We start from the raw sequence: 24,087 nt of genomic DNA on the forward strand, positions 1-24,087 counted from the left end.
GCTATGGATGTACCCCTTCTTTGCATGTGAGCTCGTGCTGCATTTACTCTTGTGAAATGGCGACAGAAAAAGAAAGTGCAGATGTGAGTGTTTGTATGAAAGTATTAAAATCATAGTAGTATGAGAAGTACAAAGTGACGACAACATTTCGTTCGCAAATTTTAGGCGGTGGTCACACTCAGCTTTTAGATTTATGTATGGGAAACTGCAGCAATATGGCTGGCAATAAGATTTCATTATCTAATAACCGGCGACTTATGCTCCAGTTTGAACAATTTTTTGTATTTCAAAACAAAGTGTTTCCGTGATACTTCCTGAAACTTAGAATACTTTCAACATGTCATTTGTGTTTTATTTTATAAGAAAGGTGTTTACACAACTTTAATCATGATCGATTGTACAGTCGAACTCAACAAATTTTTGGAATTTCATAGATGCCAGAATCCACTGGAAAGGAAGTCGTGTTTTCCATTTTTTTTTTTTTTTTTTTTGTCATCAATGTCCTTCATTCTCATTTCTACTACACTGTTGAGGAGCTACACACACTCCATCACTTCTTTCTGATTCAGGCTCTTGAATTATTGTACTATTATGTCACCACAGCATGAATTTAATTCCACTGCTTTCATATAACATACATTTTTCATACATTTCTAACTTATTCTGCTGTGCTTTCTTACTTCAAAATTTCAAGTATCTTATTCTTTACAGCAATAACATTTGAAACTTTACATAATACCTCATAAGGGCATCAATTGCAACTTTTCATTCAAGCAGTCTACAGAAGTGGTATTACAATTTTCTTTGTCTGTAATCATCTATAAATCTCAGCATTCTGACTTTTGAGTCAACAGACGTTATAGTTAGGGACAGGAAAAAATTGATTTACTTTATTGTCAAATATGAATTTCTTTGCATCAAATTTGGTGGTTTTTTTTTTTTAACACCAAATTCAGTGCTATTTTTGTGCTAAATTTAGTGCTATTTTTTGCAGCAAATTCATTTGCCAATTTCACAGTTTTTTTTCCTGTTATTTTGTTTTGCCAATTTCATTGTTATTAATTTTGGTGCTACTTTTTACACCAAATTCGATGACAATTTTCCAGATTCGATGACATTTTTTGCCAAATTCGATGACATTTTTTGCCAAATTCGATGACATTTTTTGCCAAATTCGATGACATATTCTTGAATCAAGCTTTAAGAGACACCATTGTGGAATCTGTGATGATACACCTGGTTGAAACAAGCGACAGTGAATCTGAAGACACGGAGCCATAAGATCATTCAGTTTAGGTTGGTGCCATCTATGTAAAAAGCTGACTTTATTTAAATGTATGTCTATTCATTTCAGTTATAGAGGACATACTGCGAATGTTTTTCCCTTATTGTAGATTTCTGATAAATTTATCACAAGTGGTGGCGATTAGTATACTTGATAGTAACTGTCAATTAAAATAAGATTGTCAATTCTGCATTAATTAACAACAGTTTTTCCTAAAAACCTGTATTGAATGTCTTTACACTCACATATAATCTTACTGCATTCGGTTTACTTGTACATCCGAAATTTAACTCCTTTTTTTTCAAAGAAGGATTTACTGGCTGTTTTGTGGTAAGGGTAATGCAGTTCATAAAATGACAAAATGTTGTGGTGCTTGGGTGTATCGACTGTCTATATAAACAGTGCAGTAACATCAGAACAGTCCCAACACCTATTCTGATTCTCCGAGAACAGCACAGAAATCTATGATATTTGACAACTTTTACAAAAAACTAGACCATAGAATTGTATTTCTTTAGTACGACAGAGGATAGTATCCGACGGTAGAGAAATGCAGGGTAATGTCCATGATAAAATTGATTATTCTGGCCAGTTACTTCAATGCACTGTCTTCTCCACTCACTTGGGTTTTAATTCAGAAACTGCAATGATGGACGAAATTTGTGACACAAGACAGGGGCATTGCAGTAGTAAGAACGAGGTTTTTGTGTACCAAGCACAAGCTGAGAATAATAGAATTACAACAAATTTAAATAAAACTTGGGTTTCACAAAACCTTTTGAACAAGTATTTTGCTCGACTTCAGTGAAAATATTGGCTTCAAAATAACTACAATTACAGGGTGTCTATGTGGACAACGAAAAAAAATTCCCGGATTTTTCCCGGGTAAAAATACACTTTCTCCCAGTGAAAATACACTTTTTCCGTGTTAAGTGACCGTATACTATTCCTTGGTACTGTAAAACTCATCAATCCTTTGAATGTTTATGGTTTTATATACCGAAGTAGAATTTCCCGGCACTTTAGAAAACGAAACTCAGGGGAAAAAAAAAACACGTTTTGAAACACCTTTCATGTGCAGCAATATGTACGCTGCATATTTTCGTATTACGAAGGTGTAAATTCGAATTCCACCAAATACCGCATGTTACTTTCCGAACCATTGAAGTGGAGATTGCGATGCGCTTTTGCAAGCCACTCATGACTCATGTCACGTGATCTCGCCAGCTGATGACAGCATAGGACACGTGATGTAGTCAGCCAATAGCAAGATCACTCTTAAGTAGCGCGAAAACACAAATAAGAAAAGTTAATGGTTTAAATTAATCTACATAGCATTCACATATAATATTGGTCTCCAAGATTCATAAGCTGGAAGAGAAGCTAAGCTTCCACGTATAATGTTGATCTTTTCTGCGCGTGATACACTTTAATATACATCACACAAATAAGCCAGTAAAATTTTTAATAATGACGTAAATGTGTGATCTTCTGAGCTCAAAATTCTTCTAAATGGCCATCCTCAAAGAGTTGATTTTTAAATCAGAGTAAAACGCTTTGTTATTTAAGAAATTCATCGTACATTCTCGCACATAGTTCATATTGCGTAAAAGGAAATTTGCTTTTAATGTATGCAACGCTTTTCAAACGACCGTTCGCAATATATTCCCCGCTACTTGTTAGAAATACCGTAGTTTCGTTTCAGCAGTTGCAAGAGAGAGCCAGATAAAAGTCGTCATCGCGCGATGACGCAGGAAGACCATATGTTCGTACGTGTAAAACAGTAAGAGATCTTACATTAGGTCATAAAAGAAACAAGACATCAAAGGATACTTAGGAGCATCGGAATTTCGTGAACCATACTAAAATGCATAATTCGGCTTAAAGTGCACATTCGTATGTCCAGATTCAGATATAAATTTTCTTGGAGTACCATTATTGTATTATGTTTGGTTCTTTATTATGGCATAATATCATACGAGCACTTGTAATCAGCGAACAGTAGAAACCAGCCAACAGTGTGAAATTAAGCAGTTCGTTTCAAATAAACTGACTATCTCAGCAGAAAGGATTAATAAAAGCCAAATCTCTTTAGCAAACCGACAAAAATAACTTCATTGTTCTGCAAGGCGATTAATGCTTGACTGTCAGAAAGGTGGAAATAAAATCTGAAACTAATGACATATTTTAGCCATCCGTAATTATGCGAACGTATTTTAATTCATTTGATATATCCCGGTCACAAAAATCCGTTTTATCATTTAACGTGAGAGCAATAAACGAAGAGGAAACAACAAAATCACTGAACGTTAACACAGGTCACGTGGAGACGACCCACCTCCCCACCACAACCCAGACTGCTCTGTGCATCAGGCCCGGATTTACTATATTTCCAAACTGGGCAATATTAGGTAGTGACGCCAAGCCACACTTCTGTAACAAGAAGCGGGAGAAGGTACTACTCATACCCGAGTCAACTACGCATGCACAACAGCCTGCCCACAACTGCTCAAAGTAATCTAATTTAAACAGTTGTCACGTCACGCTCATCAGAGGCAATTTGTTGTTATGAAGCATTGCATAGCCTTCCAAAAGCCTTTGACACATTTTGCTGTTGTTGACAGACGCTTGTATGAGTACTGTGCTCTGTTGTATACGGCGCATTTCGTTTGCAACTTAAGTTTATTTTACGCTTTTTTTTTCTCTCTCTCGTTCATGTTTTGTTGCTGCAGTGTTATTCCGCAGTAGTGGGGTACAGTAATATCATTTGTTAGAGTATTGGTTCTTACCACTCAAAAGCACAAAAATTTAACTGAAAATTAAAACAATGAAAAATTCCCGGAATTGTAAACAATTCCCGGGTTTTTCCCAGATGAAAAAATTCCCGGGTTTTTCCCGCATCTCCCGGTTCGTATACACCCTGAATTACTTTAGCGTAGCGTATATTGGCATTTTGAGTGATGGATGCAATGACAACGGATGTGTATTAGCAGCCAGTAAAATATTTTCGGGAAAAAGGGAATATTCTCGGTCCTATTAAAGCAAGCCGTCCGAACAAAACTCTTTGCGACAGCCTACGACTCGCGCGCTGCCGCACACAGAATGTCGCGGAAGTAATTTGCCTCTGTACGTGATACAATACAATAATTATGTCTAATGTTACCAAAAATAATTTTGTACTTTTCTTAACAACCTTCTCATGGGAAGTTTCTTCACAGTCCTACAGAATGAAAATTCATCAGCAACTACATTTTTCACTACGCACTTGGCACAGTTTCACACCTCTTGTAATATTTTATTTTTTATCTCAGAATACTTTTATGTTTCCGATATAAAAGGCGCAGCATATGCATCGGTAAACTTTGAGGATGTTCATTTTATTTTATTTTATTTTATTTTTTTCAGTCCGATTACGATTCTGTTACTACCATAGGTTGAAGTAAAAAATTATTTTCCTCCAAAATTTCTTGTAATGTTAGTTTAAATTTTTTTCCTAGCAGCTAGTGGGCTTTTTCTTTTGGAAAGCACTCCATCACATTCTGAACTAAAAACAGAGTTGCCCAATTTTTATTTTTACAAACATTTGAAATTATCATTATAAAAAAACTGTCAATGCTGTAAGACAGCGAGGTGACCTTGAAGCCCTATTTTCATGCCGGCCACTACACCAACTGTTTGAATTCACGTCTCTGTACCAACGGAGTGGGCATACAGTGCTAGAAGTCACAGGTAGTAGCCTAACAATGGTGTAGAATGGATTCTGAAGCAAGCAGCTACAAAACGATCCTTCCAATCCATGTACAGCTTCTAAAATTTTACAATATTTATGATGTTGTAAAGGGAAGCTGAATTTTGGCAGTAGGAAAGGATATCAGAAGATGAATGGTTGGACTCCAAGTTGTGGCAAACCTACACTGCACGAACTTTAAGAAGCAAGGAAGGATAAATTTTATTTGTCCAACCTAGTCCTCAGAAACAGTAGGAATATGTTGTATGTATGACCGCTCTACTGACTGCCGAGGTTAAACATCTGAGCTGCTGCTTGATGAGTACATTTTTTTAGCTATCCAGTAACACTATACTTTCAAAATTTCATTATTTTCATTGAAATGAATTTTTGGACACTTAAGCAATGAATATTTCTTCACTGTTTAAAAACATTAACGTACGTACATTTTGGACAAACTGTGGCACGACATCAGCAGTTGGTTAAGCATTCCAGAGTAGTTGCTACACCACCATTACACCACTCTGTCTTTAGAAAAAAAAACACTCACGAAACACAATGCTTTGAAGCAAAGGACTCTTCTTGTTCACCTACCCAGGCTTCATTCTTAATATCAACTACATGTTTCCTACCTTGGACTACTGATATAAACTTAAAATATGATATTTAATCTTACCTCTCATCACCTTTCAATGCTTTTTCAATAGCGTCTGGTAGTTCTGACCTCAGAAGATCCTGAAACAGAGGTAAATACATTCTGTGTAAATGCTGTCAACAATCTTCCTTTTATTAACTACCAACAACTTCCTTAAAGCAACCAGTACATTTTTCAGTATTCTACCCACTGAAAATTCTCTATGAAAAACACTCAAGTGAGTACAATTTGATAACATATTGATACGGAAAACTTACATGTGTGATGGTTGGAGATCCCCTACAGAGTGTAGAAAGAAGGCTTATAATAGTTGATACAGAGGCTGACGATTTGGTCTCGGGGGCAACAGTTGTAGCTGTTGTGCCAGATGTACCTAAACAAAAGCAATTACATAAAATAATTCTCTCTCTCTCTCTCTCTCTCTCTCTCTCTCTCTCTCACACACACACACACACACACACACACACACACACACTCCTCAGAGGTAAAGGTTTGTTCAGCTCGATTTACACTATTCTGACATAAAACCCTATTTGTAATACTCAAGACAGCCCTCATTTCTGGAAGAGGGTGTCATCCTGCTGCAGCCCATGGCCAAACTATGCAGTGTTAAATGGAAATTTACCTATGTCACACTCCCTAACTTGCCCATGGGCCAAGACTGGCATTCCTTTTCTTCAAATAATGTTCAAATGTTATGAATCTGGTCTTAATGACAAAATTGCAAAAATTTGACTTGGATCTGTATAACACTCCGATTCAGATATACTGTCAGCAAAATTTTTGTAGAATGAAGTCCACCTATTCTGAATAATATTCTCTTCTTGGAGGAGGGAATAATGACAACATAAAATTTTCTCCACAATTAAAATTAATCTGCTCCACTGCACTTATAATGATAATTGCATGCAGTCTTGTAATGAAATTGTCAAAGTATAAATAATGTGAATCCCAAGAATACAACCAAGGAAAGCAATGAACCAAACACGGCCCACCCACCTACACCCCCCTCCCAGGGCACACAAATTGAAACTTACCTAGAATATTGTACAATGAAAATTTAGAAGCTACAAAATGAGTAATTTTTATTTGATACATAGTTAAGATTTACAATAATTATGAACATCTAAAGAACCTATGAAGCGTTGTTCTGTAATCTTAGTACAACAGATCAACATTTATTGTAATCATTAAAATAAAAAAAAGGGCCCTGTCCGTGAATACCAATCTACCTCATTGCTCGCAAGTGTTTAATTGTCACTGCATAGAGAGTTGAATAGTAGTAAGGAGCGCATGTGACTTGCACACTGTACACTTTATTTAGGTCTTTCATGCCAAGACTCGCTGCCGCCTGATGTAAAGACGTGGATATGGGCCTCTGTACAGTCTGACTATGAGCTCACATTCATATAAAGGTTCTATACTAAGGAACAGATGTACTGCTCTGCTCTCCATGCCTTTAAAATGTTTGGTGCTTTATGATAATTGATTTTTAATCCTTCGGGTGTGTCACACAGTTAAAGTCTAACAACGGAAAGCCCACAAAAAGTTTTAGTAAAAAATGAGGCTAGCAAGTCAAAATGAATCTCTAAAAGTTTAAAATGGGGTACCTAACTGTTAGCTCTGAAAAATAAGCACCAAAATATTAATAGTTAAAAAGAACACACACTTATAACAAAATGGAAATTCCTAGACTGAAAAATATCTGAAGCAAGGGAAAGGCAACAACTTACCTATTGAAGATTGATGCGTGGCGCACACAAACACATAATTGAAAACAATTAATACTAGCTTTCATGCTCAGAGACCTGAATGGGGCTTCTTACCACAGGCATTATGCAATTAAAATTACTGAAAAAGGGCCACAATTGAAATATTACTCTTTGGGCTGTCTTAAGCTTATTATGCAGAGAAGTACAAGATTCTTTCCACTGGAATTTAAAACGTACAGTAAAATGAGACTTTAATTATACCACTTATTACTTTATCAGATGGCTATAACGTAAGGTAGTTACTAAATTTAGCCAATATTTTACTGGAAATAATGAAATGAAATATTTGCAAAATAATTAAATTTATGAGGTTTTATCTTTCTTTAGTACTACAAAACTCTTTAAATTCTGATCAACTGAACGTGTGAAAACTAAATTATATACACTTCAAAAAATCTGATCCCTGTTAATAAATAGCTCAATAACTAAATCCAGTGAATTTCTTCTACACTACAACAAGGTACTCTTCCCCTTTCATGAATAATAAATCCACATTCAAGTAATTTCTTTACCCATAGAAACTTCAAATAAGACTTACCACTAGCAGCACTAGGAGCAACAACAGGACCAACAGCATTCGACAGTCTTGTAAGCAGCTCATTACACAGTCCATGCTCTGCAAGAGGAGCTGGATCGACACCACGGCGTGTGAATCTATCAGCTAGTGATGCAAAACAGCGTAAGGCACCATCAGCAACCTATAAGGAATACAACCCAATAAATATAAGTAAAGCAAACAGTGAAATGAATTGTAATTATTAAGCTGTACATTTTTAAACTAACTGCCCATAATGCAGTAAGCCTACAAATTGCTGGGTAAACCACAAAAATTTAAAAATGTGACAAGTAACAGTACCAACATTTATTATGTTCTACCATTTAAGTTCCACACAGAGTAGTTTAAAAATGGTTTCTACACCATACAAATTTACATCGCAGCAGCTGTGGACTGAGATGCCAGCGTGAAAGAAAAAAATATTAAAGAAGGCTGCACACAAAAAAGCTTAGAAACCTACCTCACAAAGCTTAAAAACCTCAAGAAATACACGGGTGCGGAACATGGTCTGATGAAATAGCACATGATAAAACTGGAAACATGATAACCCAAACACATGCATTAACTTCAGTTGGGGTGAGTCAGCAGAAAATACACACACACTAAAAATAAACATAGCTGTCAACCGTTGAAAGATATGATGGTACTCCAAATACATGCAGAACATTAAGTTCTGAAAATGAGAAAACTTTTACAAATCCGAAGTTAATAGAACTGGTAGTGTGATGGTTTCCACTTCCCAATAACTATGACCAACAGGAAACTGATCACGAAGACTGACTACAGCCGGGAGAGCTGTGTGCTGACCACAGGCCCTTCCGTATCCGCATCTGGTGGCGCTTAAGGCCTGAGGATGACACAGCGACCGGTCGGTACCATTGAGCCTTCAAGGCCTGTTCGGGCAGGTTTTTTTTTTTTTTAACCAAGGGAAGTAGGTCTCAAGGGTCATATGTTCACTGTGCTGCATGTACATGTAGAGGTCTGACAAGCATGACTGGCTGCAGGACAGCAAATACCCCACTCCCCCCACTGACAAACCGGCAGTTATGGGCTATAAAACAGTGCACAAAGTAAAAGATGTCAGTCAGTCTGCAAATGATATGGAAGCCAAAGACTTTTAAGCTGTTAAAGTAGAAACCTCTGTTTTTGTGGAGTATACAGACCACAGTTGTCCTTGCAACACACCACTCACTCCTGTGATTCTCCTAGTTTCAATCTCCAACAACCCACAGCACATCCACTCCCTCTACTCTACAGTCCCCAAATCTGTCCTGCCACCCGTCCCAATCCACATCTATAGGTCATCATCGTTGTGCCCTGAACCGACTCATTGGCTCTGTGTTCAGTCGGCACCACATTTGTGTGTCTGCACCAACAACTCAATGCTTCTACTATTCAATGAGTGGTCTCCTTCACTCCTAAATTATTTTCATTTTGCCAGAACTCTCCTCAGCAAATCTGGTAACTGTAGTTCAAAGAAAATATTAAATTGAGAAATTGTTACTATTACAGTGAGACAGAAAAACTGGCTAATATGAGAGGACTTCAAAAAGTAAGTTACACATCATTATGGCAGGTCAAGTAATCTTTACTCAGTGCTGAACTACACTTTAAGGTGATACAAGTCCAAGACACTATTTTTCAAGCATAGTCACCAAGTCCTGTAAACAACAGTCAAAACATTCAACCAATCTTTCACTTCCCTGATGACAGAAATTTGTTCCTTGGTCACGGAATAGCCATTAATCACTGTGTGAATGTCCGCTTCTCCTCCTCCCCCTCAAGTGTACTTTCAGTTAGTTGACAAAGAAATCACATGGCGCAAGATCTGTACTGTATGGCAGATACTTTCAGGTTGTGTGTGTGTGTGTGTGTGTGTGTGTGTGTGTGTGTGTGTGTGTGTGTGTGTGTGTGTGCATGCGTGCGTGCTTGTGTGTGTGTGCGCGCGTGTATTTTTCTTGAGCTTACGGGCACCCAACACCGAGATTATAATACCCTTACACATATTAAAAGAAACAACTGTAGATAAAATGTCTAAAAATGTCGCACAGTAACAAGGAAACCTAAAAAATGACACTCACTCACATCCACCCCACTCATGTCAACCCACACAATCACTATCTCACACGCCTTAATACAATGGAGAAAGGTGAAAACTGCTACTCCTGTGATTGAAATAGGAGTAAAACCACAGAAGAGCTAAAAGAAAACCACAGGGCTAAGTAACTGGCTGACCACTTCCAAAAAACATAGGTATCACAAAATGTTAAAACTAATCACATTCATTTCAATGTCACTTAAAATAGAAGGCAGGAGAGTTTCTGTAAAGTCTGGAAGGTAGGAGACGAGGTACTGGCAGAAGTAAAGCTGTGAGGACGGGGCATGAATCGTGCTTGGGTAGCTCAGTTGGTAGAGCACTTGTCCGCGAAAAGCAAAGGTCCCGAGTTTGGGTCTCGGTCCAGCACACAGTTTTAATCTGCCAGGAAGTTTCATATCAGCACACACTCCACTGCAGAGTGAAAATCTCATTCTAGAAGGCAGATATGCTGCAAAATCTGCCACTGCCCTCTGGTCCAAAAATCAAACACTAGTAAAATGTGGTGCACAATTGTCTGTACACCACAAGCACCACACACCGGAGGAGCCTCTTATTGGAGCAAGGAGCAATGTGTCAGACGACTTTGGCCTATGCAAAGATGAGTAGGCACGACCTCATGTCATCTTTGTGGCCGAGAGAAGGTAAGCCACAGCCGCATAGTGAGCTTTACTAGCTACATCTTATTATCAATCACTTCCAGCCATTCGTTTTCCTTTCTGCACATGACTCTGTACCTCAACAGTGAAGTAATAGTATGCAAGTGGGGTAGCACATCGCTACACTTCTCCTTGGCTGCTACATTTGCCCTTCATTCCCCACGATACTCATGTGTCCTGGTACCCAGCAGAAAAACACGACCTTCTGCAGCTGTTGTAATTGATGAGGGACATCCTGGATATCCTGAACTACTTTATCTACTACGTACAAGTGTTGTAGACAGTGAAGGGCACTCAGAGAAATTGAACAAACAAAGCATTTACCACTCAAACCATGGCCCATCTGCTCCAATGCCCACAAGATCACACGCACTTCTGCATCAAAGACAAAGAATTCTCGAAGTAATCAGATCTTGAGGACATGATCAGGAAAAACAACAAAGCAACCAATGGAATTCCCCCGTTTCATCCAATCTGCAAAGGCAACTACAAAGTTGTGGTGCTCAGTTAAAACTACAGAAAATAAAATACTAAAAATATATGCAGAAGTGCAGTCTCTCCTGTACGGCACTAGATCTAAAATTACTCTGAGCCTATGCAGTAACCATGGTGGCAGGTGGTTAAGACCCTGGATTGAGGTTGTACGTTTGCCACACCAAGTGACTCCAGCACACGCTGCGCACTGATCCCAAACAGCATTGCTGCTCAAGGATGTGGAGAAAAGGCGTTCCAAAGTCAGATGAATAACAGTCTGGTGTGTAGGTAATTCAGAGCTCCGAGGACCTTTCGTGCCTGACACCATGAGGAGCTGCTGCTGGATGGTGAGTCTCAGCACAGAGACTGGCAACAAGACCGGACCAGCCTAATCCCCTTGTGGTGGATAGCATCAATAACCTTCACGGAAGGAGGTCTCGCTGACCGATACACTGTGCATCCATAGTCTAGCCATGAATGCATAAAACCCCTATAAACTGGACCAAATATGCCCCCTCTGCTCCCCAAGACGTGTCTAACGCACTTTATGATATTCCTTGCCTTCTGGATTCTGGCACTCTTGTCTCTCAGATGTGGTAACTACAACAGTTTGGAGTCAAAAAATGAGCCCCACAAATCTTACTGAGCCTTAAAATGTAGAATGGGTATCCCTCATATGCAAGTTTGTAAATTAAAAATGTGATGAGAATTATTAAACTGATCACAAACAATTTTTTCTGCAGAAGAGTGGAAACCTGTCTGTGTAGCCCACTCGTCTAATCTCAGAAGTGTAAGTTGCAACTGATGGGTCATTGTTCCAACACTGGACGAGGAACAGAAAACAGCAAAACCGTTCGCATATAAGGAGCACTGTATGGGACTCCTCACCACAGACACGATACTGGTTATGGCTACAGCAAACAGGATAAGAATTAAAACACACCATTCTCCTGCTAAAAATGACCGGACAGCACATCAACTCGGGACCTCAACAGGGCTTAGACATGAAGGACCATATGGAGGTGGGGAGTGGCCACAAAAGCCCCATTGATGGAGTTGCATGAAGATACTGTGTCCCCAAGTATTATCAACACCTTACTGATATCAAAGAATACACTGAGACCGTGGTGTTTATGTAGGAAAGTCTGCTGAACAATCACCTCTAGTAAGGTCAGGTTGTCAACAGTAGATAGAAATCTCTGAAATCCACACCGAGAGCGGCTAAGAAGTTGCCTGGTCTCTAATCAGGGTCCTTTCCTGGTTTGCGGTGAGGTATCAGAATTGCCTCTCTCCAAGCCCTGGTTGCAGTATCATGAGTGTCAGACAGTCAATTCCAACTCCCACTTGGAGAAAAGGTAGTTGTAGGAGTCAAAATTGTGGGAGATGATATCTAACTTTGTCTCAGTCGCAGGGTAGTGGCAAAATCCCAGATCCTGGCTGGCATTGGCTGTAGTTGCTGCAAAATGCTCTGCCACTGTCTGAGCGATGTCTCTGGGTGTGGTTGGGAGATACCCCTGTTTCAGCACTGCTGCTATTGGTAAATGAGTGTTTACGGGAAATTCTCCAGATGGCTTCCCATTCTTTTGGAGAGAAGTGGAACAGTTGATAGAATCCAGGAACACATGGCATGACCTTTTCTTACTCTCCTCAATTAAGCATTGAGCCTTGGCTCTTGTGACTTGGAAAACTGTGAGGTTGTCTGCTGTTGGACAGCATTTAAACCACTGAAGAGCAGCACACCTGTCCCAGATTGCTGAATGGCACTCATCAGTCACCAAGGTACAGGCTGCCTCCTAATATGACCCAAATATTTTGGGAAGGATAAGTCAGAGGCATGATGGATCACTCGCTTAATGGGATCCACCCATTCCTGAATGTTGTTGCAGTGGCCAAACACAACCAGCTGGATAAACAGCATCCACTTAGCCCATCCATTTCGATATCTCCTGTTCAAATAATCTTCCTTCCAGTAGGTGGATCCACAGTGGGAACTGTTCATTGGAATGCTTCCCACTGTGCTGAGTCTGCAAAGACTGGAAAGCAGAAAGAGAGGTTGATTTGAGGATGAACCAGCAGCAGTAGACAAATAAGTGGAACTGCCTGTGTTGAGGATGCACAGCTCCGGAAACATTGTGAGGTTCTCCAAGACTTGACCTCTGGACAAGTATAGTTCTAGCCACATACTGCATTATGGGCACTGAAATCATCCAGTAGGAGAAATGGATGGGGGAGTTGTACAACCAGGCCTTGAGAGAACCTCAAGAGTCTATGGCATCCTGCTGAGGTAAGTATAGGGTGCAGATAATGATATGACTCGTATGAACAGCAAGCGCTACTGCTTGTAGATCAGTAACCAAGGACGAGTGGTGTTTGTTATTGGCAAACACAGCAACCCCTCCCTTGGCTCCTCCTTCAGTCAGGTCATCCTCCCAGTGGAGGGTATAGCCCTGCAGCACAGGGATGTCAGATGCTTTGAAACATCTTTCCTGCAAACACAAGCACATGAAGTGTGCCTGTGCCAGGAGTTTCAGTTCCTCCAAATGAGTCCTGAACACATTCATGTTCCACCATAGTAAGGGAGCCATTTATCATGAGGATTGCACTTTCACCCTGTTTTCTGCTGGGGTGGGGAGACAGCAAAGGGTGAAGGGTCAACAATGGGGCAAGGTGGTTGCCCTGGGCCGACTTTAAATCCCATTCGCTCTGACGCAGATGTAGAACTGTCATGTCGAAAAACACTAAAATTGTATGACAGTCTACCAGCTGTTTTCGCCCTTGCTGGAAGCCTCCCATTGGCTTTCTTGGCCTCGGAGGGCTTTGTGGGAACCACTGCAGCAGCAGTAGAGAGAGAGTGCTGGATTTATTTATTTTTTTTAACCAGACCTGCCTTTGGGGATACCAGGAGATCTGCAATTGTGGCTTTATCTGATGTTCTTGGGAGAGCTATGGGCTCTGAAACAACTGCCACTTGACAAGAGCACTGACAAATGCAGGTACCAGTGCTGACTTCAGTAACCTCCTTTTGTGTAGAAGCACTGGCTGTCAGAATAGGCTTTTTAAAGGCCAAAGCAAAAGATGTAGTGAATGTCGGAGGGCTGCATGGCCTTCTACATCTTATTGGCCTCATCATATGGAATGCATTTCAATGTTTTAATCCCTGGGTCTTCCTTTCTTCAAGGAAAAAGCTGCAGTCACGGAGAGGAGCAACCAACTCCATCATGGGCAGCCTTGCCATATTTACCAAAAGTAGTTTCTCCCTTACATCCTGAGATGGTGTGTCCAATGTGCTGGCATTTAAAAAAACACACTTTGTTGAGGAAATAGGCCAATACACTTCGGCGAAGGAAACTTACCTTGATATGTTCTGGTAGTTTCGTGCTATTCAAGGTAAGAATGAAGGAGTCAGATTTTATTAGATCTCCATCCATCCTTTTCAATGTATTTTGCACATCCACGATTCCCTCTTGAGACCAATCACCTTTCAGTTCCACCTTGGGAGTGCCTACCAGATCTCTACATGACAACATCTTTGCCGTAGTTCAAGGTGCTGTGGAGCTTCGTTTCTATGGCATATTCCTAGGGCTTTATGCTTTCCAGAAGCTTGTCATTTGTTGGGAATTACAGGGTGTATAAGCAGACAAGGAGAAAAAATTCCTAGATCTCCCAGTTAAAAATACATTTTCTCCTGGGTGAAAATATACTTTTGCCATGTTAAGTGACAGTATACTTTCCCTCGGAATTGTAAAACTTATCCATTGACAGGATATGGTTTTACACACGGCTAGAATTTCCTGGCACTTTAGAAAACGATACTCGGGGGGAATAAACACGTTTTGGAAAGATCTTTGATGTGCAGCAACATGTATGCTGCATATTTTCGTATTACGAAAGTAAAAATTCGAATTTCACTAACAGGAAAAGTTAATGGTTTAAATTAATATACATAGTGTTGCTACAAGAAAAGCAAAGCTTTTGCACATAATATTTGTCTCTAAGTTTAATAAGCTACAAGAGAAGCTAAGCTTTCACTTATAATGTTGATCTGTTTACCACATGTTACACTTTAGGATACATCACACAAATACGCCAGCAAAATTTTTAATATAGACATAAATCTCTGATCTTCTGGGCTCGAAATTCTTCTAAATGGCTCATCATCAAAGAGTTGATTTTTAAAAGAGACCAAACACTCTGTGATTTAAGAAATCCATTTTACATTCTCGCACATAGTTCATATTGCGTAAAAGGAAATTTACTTTGAAAATAACACATTCCGAACAACAATTCGCAATATTTTCTCGTGACCTGTTAGAAATAGTTTCATTTCAGCAGTTGTCAGAGCGCTCCAGATAAGAGGCATCACCGTGCTTGCACAGCTACGGTGATGTAGGAAGCCCGTATGTTTGCACGTGTAAAACATTAAAAGATCTTACATTATGTCCTAAAAGAAACAAGACATCAGAGGAAACTCCAAGAGCATCAGAATTTCGTGAACCATACTAAAATGCATAGCTCCCCTTACAGTGCACATTCATACATCCAGATTGTCAATGACATAGACCTGGACCAGATATGAAGCTTTTCAGTGTGGTTTTCGGGACGTAAATTTTCTTGGAGTACCAGTACTGTATTATCTCTTGTTTGGTTCTTTATTATGGCATAATTCCATATGTGCTAGAAGATGAAAATGTGCATCTGAAATGCAGCAAACAGTTGAAACTAGCCAATAGTGTGGAATAAATTGACTGCTTCAGCAGGAAATCTTAATAAAGCCAAATTTATTTATCAAACCGACAAAAATAACTTCATTGCTCTACAAGGCGATTAATGCTTGACTGTCAGAAAGGTGGAAATAAAATAAAATCAGAAACTAGTAACATAGTTTAATCTTCCGTAATTATGTGAATGTATTTTAATTCACTTGATAGCTCCCAGCCACAGAAATCTGTCTTGTTTTCATTTGACATGAGAGCAGTAAACAAAGAGGAGTGGAGACTCCTCCCCCCCCCCCTCCCCCCCCCCCCCCCCCCCACTATAACTCTTACTGCTCTGCGCATCAGAACGTCAAAAATAAAAAATAAAATACAAAAAAAGAGACACATTTCAAAAATAAGTTCATTTTGTAGCGCACATCTTCCTGAGTCTGATACATAAAAGACATATCTTCGAGGAAATGTAAGACACGTTATTTGGTCTTAAGCGTGCGGTGATGTGCCAAGCATCTTCAAACAACATTCTTACACCGCACATCACTGTCTTTCCCTCTGTGGAACTCAAACGTGTATATTTTGTAATGGATGTCATCAAACTATTTCAGGACAGTGGAAATTAAAATGGCATGTACCGCCTCTCCTGCTCCCAGTTGGCCGGTTTGACATCCTGTCCTGTCCTGTCCTGTCCTCTCTCTCTCTCTCTCTCTCTCTCTCTCTCTCTCTCTTTGTAAAAAGTCCATCACAATTAATACTGGATAGGATTATTTGTAACTAGGAGAACAAGAACTCTTCAGAAAAACTGGACTCTTTATTGCCTATTAGCTAATAACTTGCTCTTCTGTGTGATATAAAATTAAATACAGGACACCTAAAACCAGTAAAGACAAGAGACAGGCAAGACAGTACACATTTCTTCAATCCTTAGGTCCTAGTGATGTTTCTCTCTAATCTTGCTACAGCTTTACATGGCGTGCTTTCCTTTCTGCGAAAGGACTATTATCTTATCAAAGTTCATCAAACGTTTTGCTACATGAAAAATAGAAATGTCATTGTCTAATACTGAAAAAGCTGTTAATACAAATAGTACCCAAGACGGGTGTGGTTTCTCAAACTGATTACATCTATTTTATTACTGTGTGCTGGAAAAAACAAAATTGACCTTTCTAATATTTCAGCAATTGTAACACACACACCAAATAGGCAAGACTGTTTTGGCAATAATGATCATTTTTATAATACGTCAGAAAATAATTCACAAGTAACAATACGAAATATCTATTTGGCCTAATACAAGCAAAAAGCTTTACGTTAGAAATAGTTTCACATTTCATTCATACGCTCCAGTTTCTCATGCACGAGACCGAAGAGTAGTAGAACGAAATTTTTGTATACATTTGGAATCGTCATATTCTTCCATAATTTGTGTGATGTCGCCGCTTCTTCTCCTTCCTCGTTCTAACAAACAGTCTTGTCATCACTAATTCTGTAACTATTCCTACCACTGTCACTCTCCAGTTAACTTCACTAACCCTGCCACAATCACTAGTTTAGTTATCCAGCAGTCATTCTCCAATTAAGCATTATTACGTGTTTGTACAATGCGTTTTCCGTGCTACTCCCAGAATGGAACTTAAGCAGCTGCTAGCCGGGGACTACAACTGGCCCTGTCTCATGTAGCAATCTGGCCAAAAAACTTCTGCCAAAATTTCACTTTCTTGGATACACCAAGAAGATAATACGTCATATTTCTTACCTGTTAGTTGTAACTCTGGTAGTCTGAATCTATGGATTTCGCGAGTAATTATAACAACACTGAACATTCGCAAACCAAATCAACCACATAAACAAGCAACACTTGGCATTCACCGGTTCGGCTTGATTCCGCTCAGCTCGCATAGCCCCGTCCCATTTTGTCTGCAGGAAAGTTTATTTCTAGATGTGACTAGGATTCCCCTGGCAGAGACATTGCGTACACTATGCACACATTCAAAAATCAACTTATAATTCATTCAGAAATCAACTTAGAATGTGTTCAAAAACCAGCAGGGGTGCGTTTCAAAATCATATGAATAATCGATAGACCGACTTCCACTGGATGCTAGCTGCTTTGTGAAACAAGGTTTTTTTCTTCCTCAAGTATATGAATTTGCCCCCTCCCCCTGAAATTGCCGCCTGGTTCAGATACCCCGGTTTGCCCTCACTCCCCACTAGATCCGGGCCTGCTGTGCAAGCGTGAAGCTGGCAGTTTGGGCGCGCCAGTAAAATTTTTCCAGGTAACATGTGGCTGGTTGCTGCTGCTGCTGCTGCTCACACAGCCAACAGCCACATTTCTGTAGCCAAAAGCTGGAGGAGGTACTACTCATACGCGACTGAACAGTGCATGTGCATGAGCCCGCTCATAACTGATTAAATGAGTAATGTAAACACTTGTGACATCACACTCATCGAAGGCAATTTGTTGTTATGAAGCACTGCATAGTCTTCCGAAAGCCTTTGACACATTTTGCTGTTGGCAGACGCTTGTACGAGCACTATGTTATTTTATATATGGCACATTTCCTTTGAAATTTAAGTTTTATTTTCTCGTTCGTGTTTTAATGCTGCAGTAGCGGGATACAGTAATATCCTTTGATAGCTTAATGGTTCTTACCAGCCAAAATTACAATTTAACTGAAAACTAAAACAACGAAAAATTCCCAGAATTCGTTTTTCCCAGTTTTCTCCCGGATGAAAAATTCCCGGATCTCCCGGTTGTCCTGGGTCGTATACACCCAGGAATTAGCTGTTTCGACCAACAGTTTGCTGTTATGCAACCGCTTTACAGATTTCACTGTACCTGTGATGCCCTCTAAACCTTCTTGTGTATTAATGGCGAAAGCTTTTCAAAGCTGCCCTCTTTCCATTTAAAAATCAAAACACATTCTGACCGGCAGCATGGGTTCAGATACCCCTGAGCCTGAAGGGCTGGCTAAATGAGCCCTCTCATTTGATTGGGTGGTACTACCTAATAGTGGCCACCCTTTCTGCTGGGAGGAAAAAGATACAATTTCGAGGGTTCCATTTCGGCCCCACGAGCAGCTAGGGAAATGAAAGTCCACCTAAACAGAGCCTAGGTAAGCCTTATACAGCTGAGGTGCAACAGGATTCCCAGAGGTTGCACTCTAATGATTGTTCCACCTCAACTGCTATGCATCTCATCAGCATACAGCGCGCCTTGAGATTGAAGGGATTTTTAGAGATTTTTAACATCCTCATGATCCAAGCGGTCAAGCCAAGGTTGCTGTTCCCTGTGGTATACAATGTTCCACCACCACGGCGCACGATGGTCGCTGAAGCATGCCCAGAGCTTATGGTGACAGAGGACTGGTGTCGCTTACTAGTCCTCAGCTCAGGAACTTCAGGGTCACCAAGCTCGAACCCGGAAAATGAATGTTGGGCCCCAGAGACATTGGATACTTCTAAACGTCCCATCAAAAACATTTTACCAAAGCTTGTGTTGTGCATGCCATGTGGGACATTGCATAGTGCACAACAATGCCTTTGCTTAATATCCTGCGCCTCTTGTTCTTTACTGTTGCGTAGCAATGTCAATGTTGCACAGTATGAATCGGCATTAATGACTGTACCCTTTGACAAACTTTGTGTACATGACTCCTTCAAAGGCGAACAAAATGGTGGCTATGATCTGCTCAGCTGATGGCACAATTTCACATTTCTTCCACACAGGCAAGGTCGTGTGCCTCTGTCCCACAAACACTCTCTTTGTTGCAAGTGTGAAATTATGACTAGTACTGGTATGTGATACTCCTTGCATTGCTTGTGGGGTATGTATGTAGGTGTAGAGGGACCCGTCTCTTATTGCCCATAATGATGTAGCTTGAGAAATCAGGAAAACAAAGCCTTCCACAGAGGAATGTTTATGACAGTCCAAGGACACCGTAAATCTTGCACATTTGAGTGGAGGTGACAGTGTTTGCGAAACCTAATGTGAGCACAATGTCTGATACTGCAGACATTCTCATTCTCAGATAGCGAAAAGAGCACTGCCTATTGAGATGTGCGTCTGCTGGGCATGTCCAGGATAGTCATTCCACAACTGCTGTGAATCAGTTCCTCGACTGCTTGGACACTGTCATCTGGCGTCACTGTCAATGGCCTTCCTTCTCAATCAGCATCACCCATGTCTGAACAATCTCAGTCAAATCGTTGACACCACTCGAATAATGCTGGGCACAACATTGCATCTTACTCACATACTCCCAGAATTTCACAGTGAGACTGTGTGCAAATTAAGCATTTTCCCACAAGAATCATATTGTCCCCCTTACAATTCGGAATAAAGTTCCAGTTGCCATACCATTTCATTCACACACTGTGATTCACCTGCTATTCGTATTGCAGCAGAACTGTGTCTGCAGGAAATCTGGAACATATCCTCTCTTCTGACAATGCACCACTTTCGTTGCGCAATTCTCTTAGCGAGGAACATCACGCCAAACTTAGTTTATGAAGTATGTACATATGTATCATCTGGAGACATACTTCTAAGTAACACAAGAACAAATAATTAAAAGTAGAAATCACTGTTACCAGACATGCGAATTACATCTTCACTCTTCTGGACGGAAAGATAGATTAGCTGGGGAAGGTGGGAAGAAAGTTCACAACACCCAAACCATAAATTGTAAGTGATTCACCTGTTGTGAGGAGGAAGAGAGGCAAAGATGAAGCAGAAGGAATCACTGTAGGAGTCTGAGGATAGTACATTGGTAAGAGCACTGTGCCAGCTTCAGCTCAAATAAGACAGAAGGGGCAAAGTGGGAAGTAAATATGGATCAGCAGAAAAAAAGAAAATGGAAAGCAGAAAGAATAATCCAGTTAAGGAAAGTACAAAGGGGATAAGGATTGGGAGACAGAAATTTTATCTCTTGAAGGTAAGTTTGATTGTGTGTATCACTAGATAATTTCTTGCATTTTTTACGAGATGCTGAGCAATACAGCCAAAGATAAACCAGTTTCAAAGTGCAAATGGACCTACTGTGAATACAATGAAATATTCTTCTAACAATAGTGTCCACTAATGGTTAACAGGCACTGAATACCAGTGTACTCACATGACTGTCCTCATGCTTGAGGAGAGTGGAGAGCGCCTCTACGCAACTGGGCAGGCTGGCATCTTGTGGTTCCATCTTCGTACAGAGCCGAGATACCACAGCCATTGCTGAATGCAGTGTATCCTTGTGTACACGCCATCCATTATCCCGAATGAATGACAGTACACAACTGAGGCCACCAGCTTCAAAGACTGCACCTGCCTCTCTTGTGCATATCAGCTCCAAAACCTAAAGAAAAACATTCACACTTTAAAAGAATTTTTACCACCACCACCACCACCACCACCACCACCACCACCACCACTACTACTACTAAAACAAAAGCTGTATTCCAAGAATTACTTTGCAGACACAGAGCTTCTCCTGGCACACACAAGACTGGGTCCTTAACATCTACCATAGCAGCTCTGTGGATAAAGGGCTCTCTATGATCAAGTAAACAAAACAAGGATCACTCATATGACATATGTAAGTTGGTCCATGTACTGTATTTCTGCACCTTGCTATGCCCTTGAGCCCACAAGTACGCCATCCTGAACATCATACGTGTGCTTTCGTAATCCAGTTTCAGGAACTTCATGTCAATGATTCCATTCATGTTACGCATGTTTCAGCGAAGATTAGTTGGTAGTCACTAAGATTGAGCTTCACGGTGGAATGATGATTAGCACATGATAATTTCCTTATTTAACGGAAAGGTCACTGAACATATTGACAGTAACCTCCAGTGTTTATAACTTTTTTTTTAAGGAAGGAGAGCAGTACATAGATTCTGCTTCCGTAGGTGTGAAATTCTACCAGATGTACACAAAAAAATGTGAATTTAATCGAGTAGGTAAGACTTTTGTATTAGATGGCTATGGAGTATTATACAAATAACTTACTGATACAGATTTATTTAAAATATTGTAACGAATCTTGAAAACCACTTGAAGAAATACTAATTTTGCAACTCTGTTATGACAAGAGCATTTAAAAACTCTTACCACTGAGACTTAACTGTTATCCATCCCACTGTCTATATACCAGGCATAAAAGAAAACACTGCATACAAAATTTTAGTGTGTTTGGAGGAGATAAAAGAAAATTTTTTTCAATGTAACAAAAATGTCACAGGCACACAGTTTCTTAACTAGAGGTCCATGAAGGCTTTCGACCAATCATGTTCTGAGACAATGTTAAAACTGCCACATGATGAATATTGTTTTACAGATGCTGCTGAAAATGTTGTCCGTTTACATTACTACAGAACTGCCATCTGTCTGCTAGCAACTGTCTGGCACCTTCAAAACAATCAGGCGTTTCATGACTAATGGCCGCAGCTTTAGGCAAATGGACAACCAGCTCTTCAGTATGTAACAGCATCATAAATCGCTGTTCCCTCTACAACTCTACAAGTATGACGACACCTACTACATGGGAAAACTACACGGGTGGAAGGTGTAAAAACGGTGGAGAGAAGGGGGGGGGGGGGGGGGGAGTGTTAAGGCACCCATTTAGAGGCACTGAAACGCATTTTTCATAATGACAGCCCAAAACTGATGGTATATTATTTCATTTGCTTCTGAAACTTACACTACACTGTCATCATACACAGACAAAAATGCACACCGTTTAGTTAGCTTTGACTACAAAAGCAAGAAAAACCTATGTGTAAGACGATTTCATCCAGCAAGTACTTTCCTTACCCCTTCTCGATCAGTACAAAAATAATTTCAGTGTGGAAAGAAAATAATCACCTTGACACACTGCTCTGCGAGATCCTTACTCGTTCGAGAGGCAGGCTCTGCCACGACAAGATGGGAACATATGGCACGTACTGCCCCTTCCATGGCAACGATGCGCCGAGTGCATTCTGCTGAGACATCCAGGTAATATGTGATTGCACGGGCTGTCACCTCCAGAACATTGTCTGGAGCACACTCGTCTAAGAATATGCGACATAGTGCCGGGAGGAACGTGCGTGGTGGGCAGCTGTAAATAGAAAAAGAGTCATAAAACCACATTTTGGCAAGGTGTATATGTAACAGTCCCATGAAGACTAATCTGGAAGACTGTGTGCTTAAATATATACAATGGGTCATGTCATACACTAACTGCTTAATAAACATAAAAATAGTTGTATCATTTATACTAGGAGTAGACCCAATTACAGACTAATTTCACACCAGTGAGTTTGATGAATGTCTTAAAATGCTACAGGAATTAATGATAGTATAACTATTTACATCAACAGAAATTGACTGCTGTGCCTGTATGAACAACACATTCCTACAAGTTATGAGATGTGTTCAAAAAGTCAGATGACTTTATTTTTATGAAAAAGTATTTATTTATTAATCAATATTCAAGTAGTCCCCTTCAAAGTAATCCCCCTCAGAAACAATACACTTGTGCCAACACATCTTCCAATCCTCGAAACACTTCTCATAAGCACTTTTCTGTACAGCCTCGAGTACTTCCGGCAATGCAGTTTTTATTTCCTCAATCGCTGAAAATCTTTATCCTTTCACAGGTCTCTTCAGTTTTGGGAACAGGAAAAAGTTGCAGGGGCCAAATCTGGTGAATATGGTGGCTGAGGCATGATTGTCATGTTTTCAGCCAAAAATCTCTCAAGCACCGATGAATGAGCAGGTACATTGTCATGATGCAGAAGTCTTGAATTGTTTTTCCACCTTGAGGTAAAAATTCATGATGCACTATGCCACAGTAATTGAAAAAAACATTGAGCATAACTTTGACATTTGATTGAACTTGGCATGGTTTTCTCAGTCTTGGCTCTCCGGGATACCTCCACTGGGACGATTGCGCTCTGGTTTCAACATCATAACCATAAATCCATGTTTTGTCACCAGTTATGATCTTTTTGAGCAAATCAGAATAATTATTGACGTCATTCAAGAGCTCCTGAGCAATGCTCAAGCGATGGTTCTTCTGATCAAAAATGAGAAGTTTTGGAACATCTCATGTCCAAAAGATCCAACAAAATTGCTTGATGTGAGACGACCAATATGCCAACATCCTCAACAACTTCTCTT

The 24,087-nt window shown here is 40.1% G+C and overlaps 1 protein-coding gene across 7 annotated transcripts in view; it reads right to left on the bottom strand.

Moving 5' to 3' along the window:
- LOC126416771 (E3 ubiquitin-protein ligase HECTD1) overlaps window positions 1-24,087 on the bottom strand; it is a 327,326-nt gene that overhangs the window by 281,059 nt on the left and 22,180 nt on the right. For all 7 annotated transcript variants that reach the window (XM_050084626.1, XM_050084625.1, XM_050084627.1 and 4 more), the window contains exons 4-8: window positions 22,789-23,023; window positions 21,050-21,277; window positions 7,978-8,137; window positions 5,925-6,040; window positions 5,689-5,747 (exon numbers count right to left, since the gene is read on the bottom strand). In XM_050084626.1, the coding sequence (XP_049940583.1) occupies window positions 5,689-5,747; window positions 5,925-6,040; window positions 7,978-8,137; window positions 21,050-21,277; window positions 22,789-23,023 (798 nt within the window). The remainder of the gene's footprint in view (window positions 1-5,688; window positions 5,748-5,924; window positions 6,041-7,977; window positions 8,138-21,049; window positions 21,278-22,788; window positions 23,024-24,087) is intronic.

The sequence above is a fragment of the Schistocerca serialis genome, chromosome 8, assembly GCF_023864345.2.
Source record: "Schistocerca serialis cubense isolate TAMUIC-IGC-003099 chromosome 8, iqSchSeri2.2, whole genome shotgun sequence".
NCBI lineage: Eukaryota > Metazoa > Arthropoda > Insecta > Orthoptera > Acrididae > Schistocerca > Schistocerca serialis.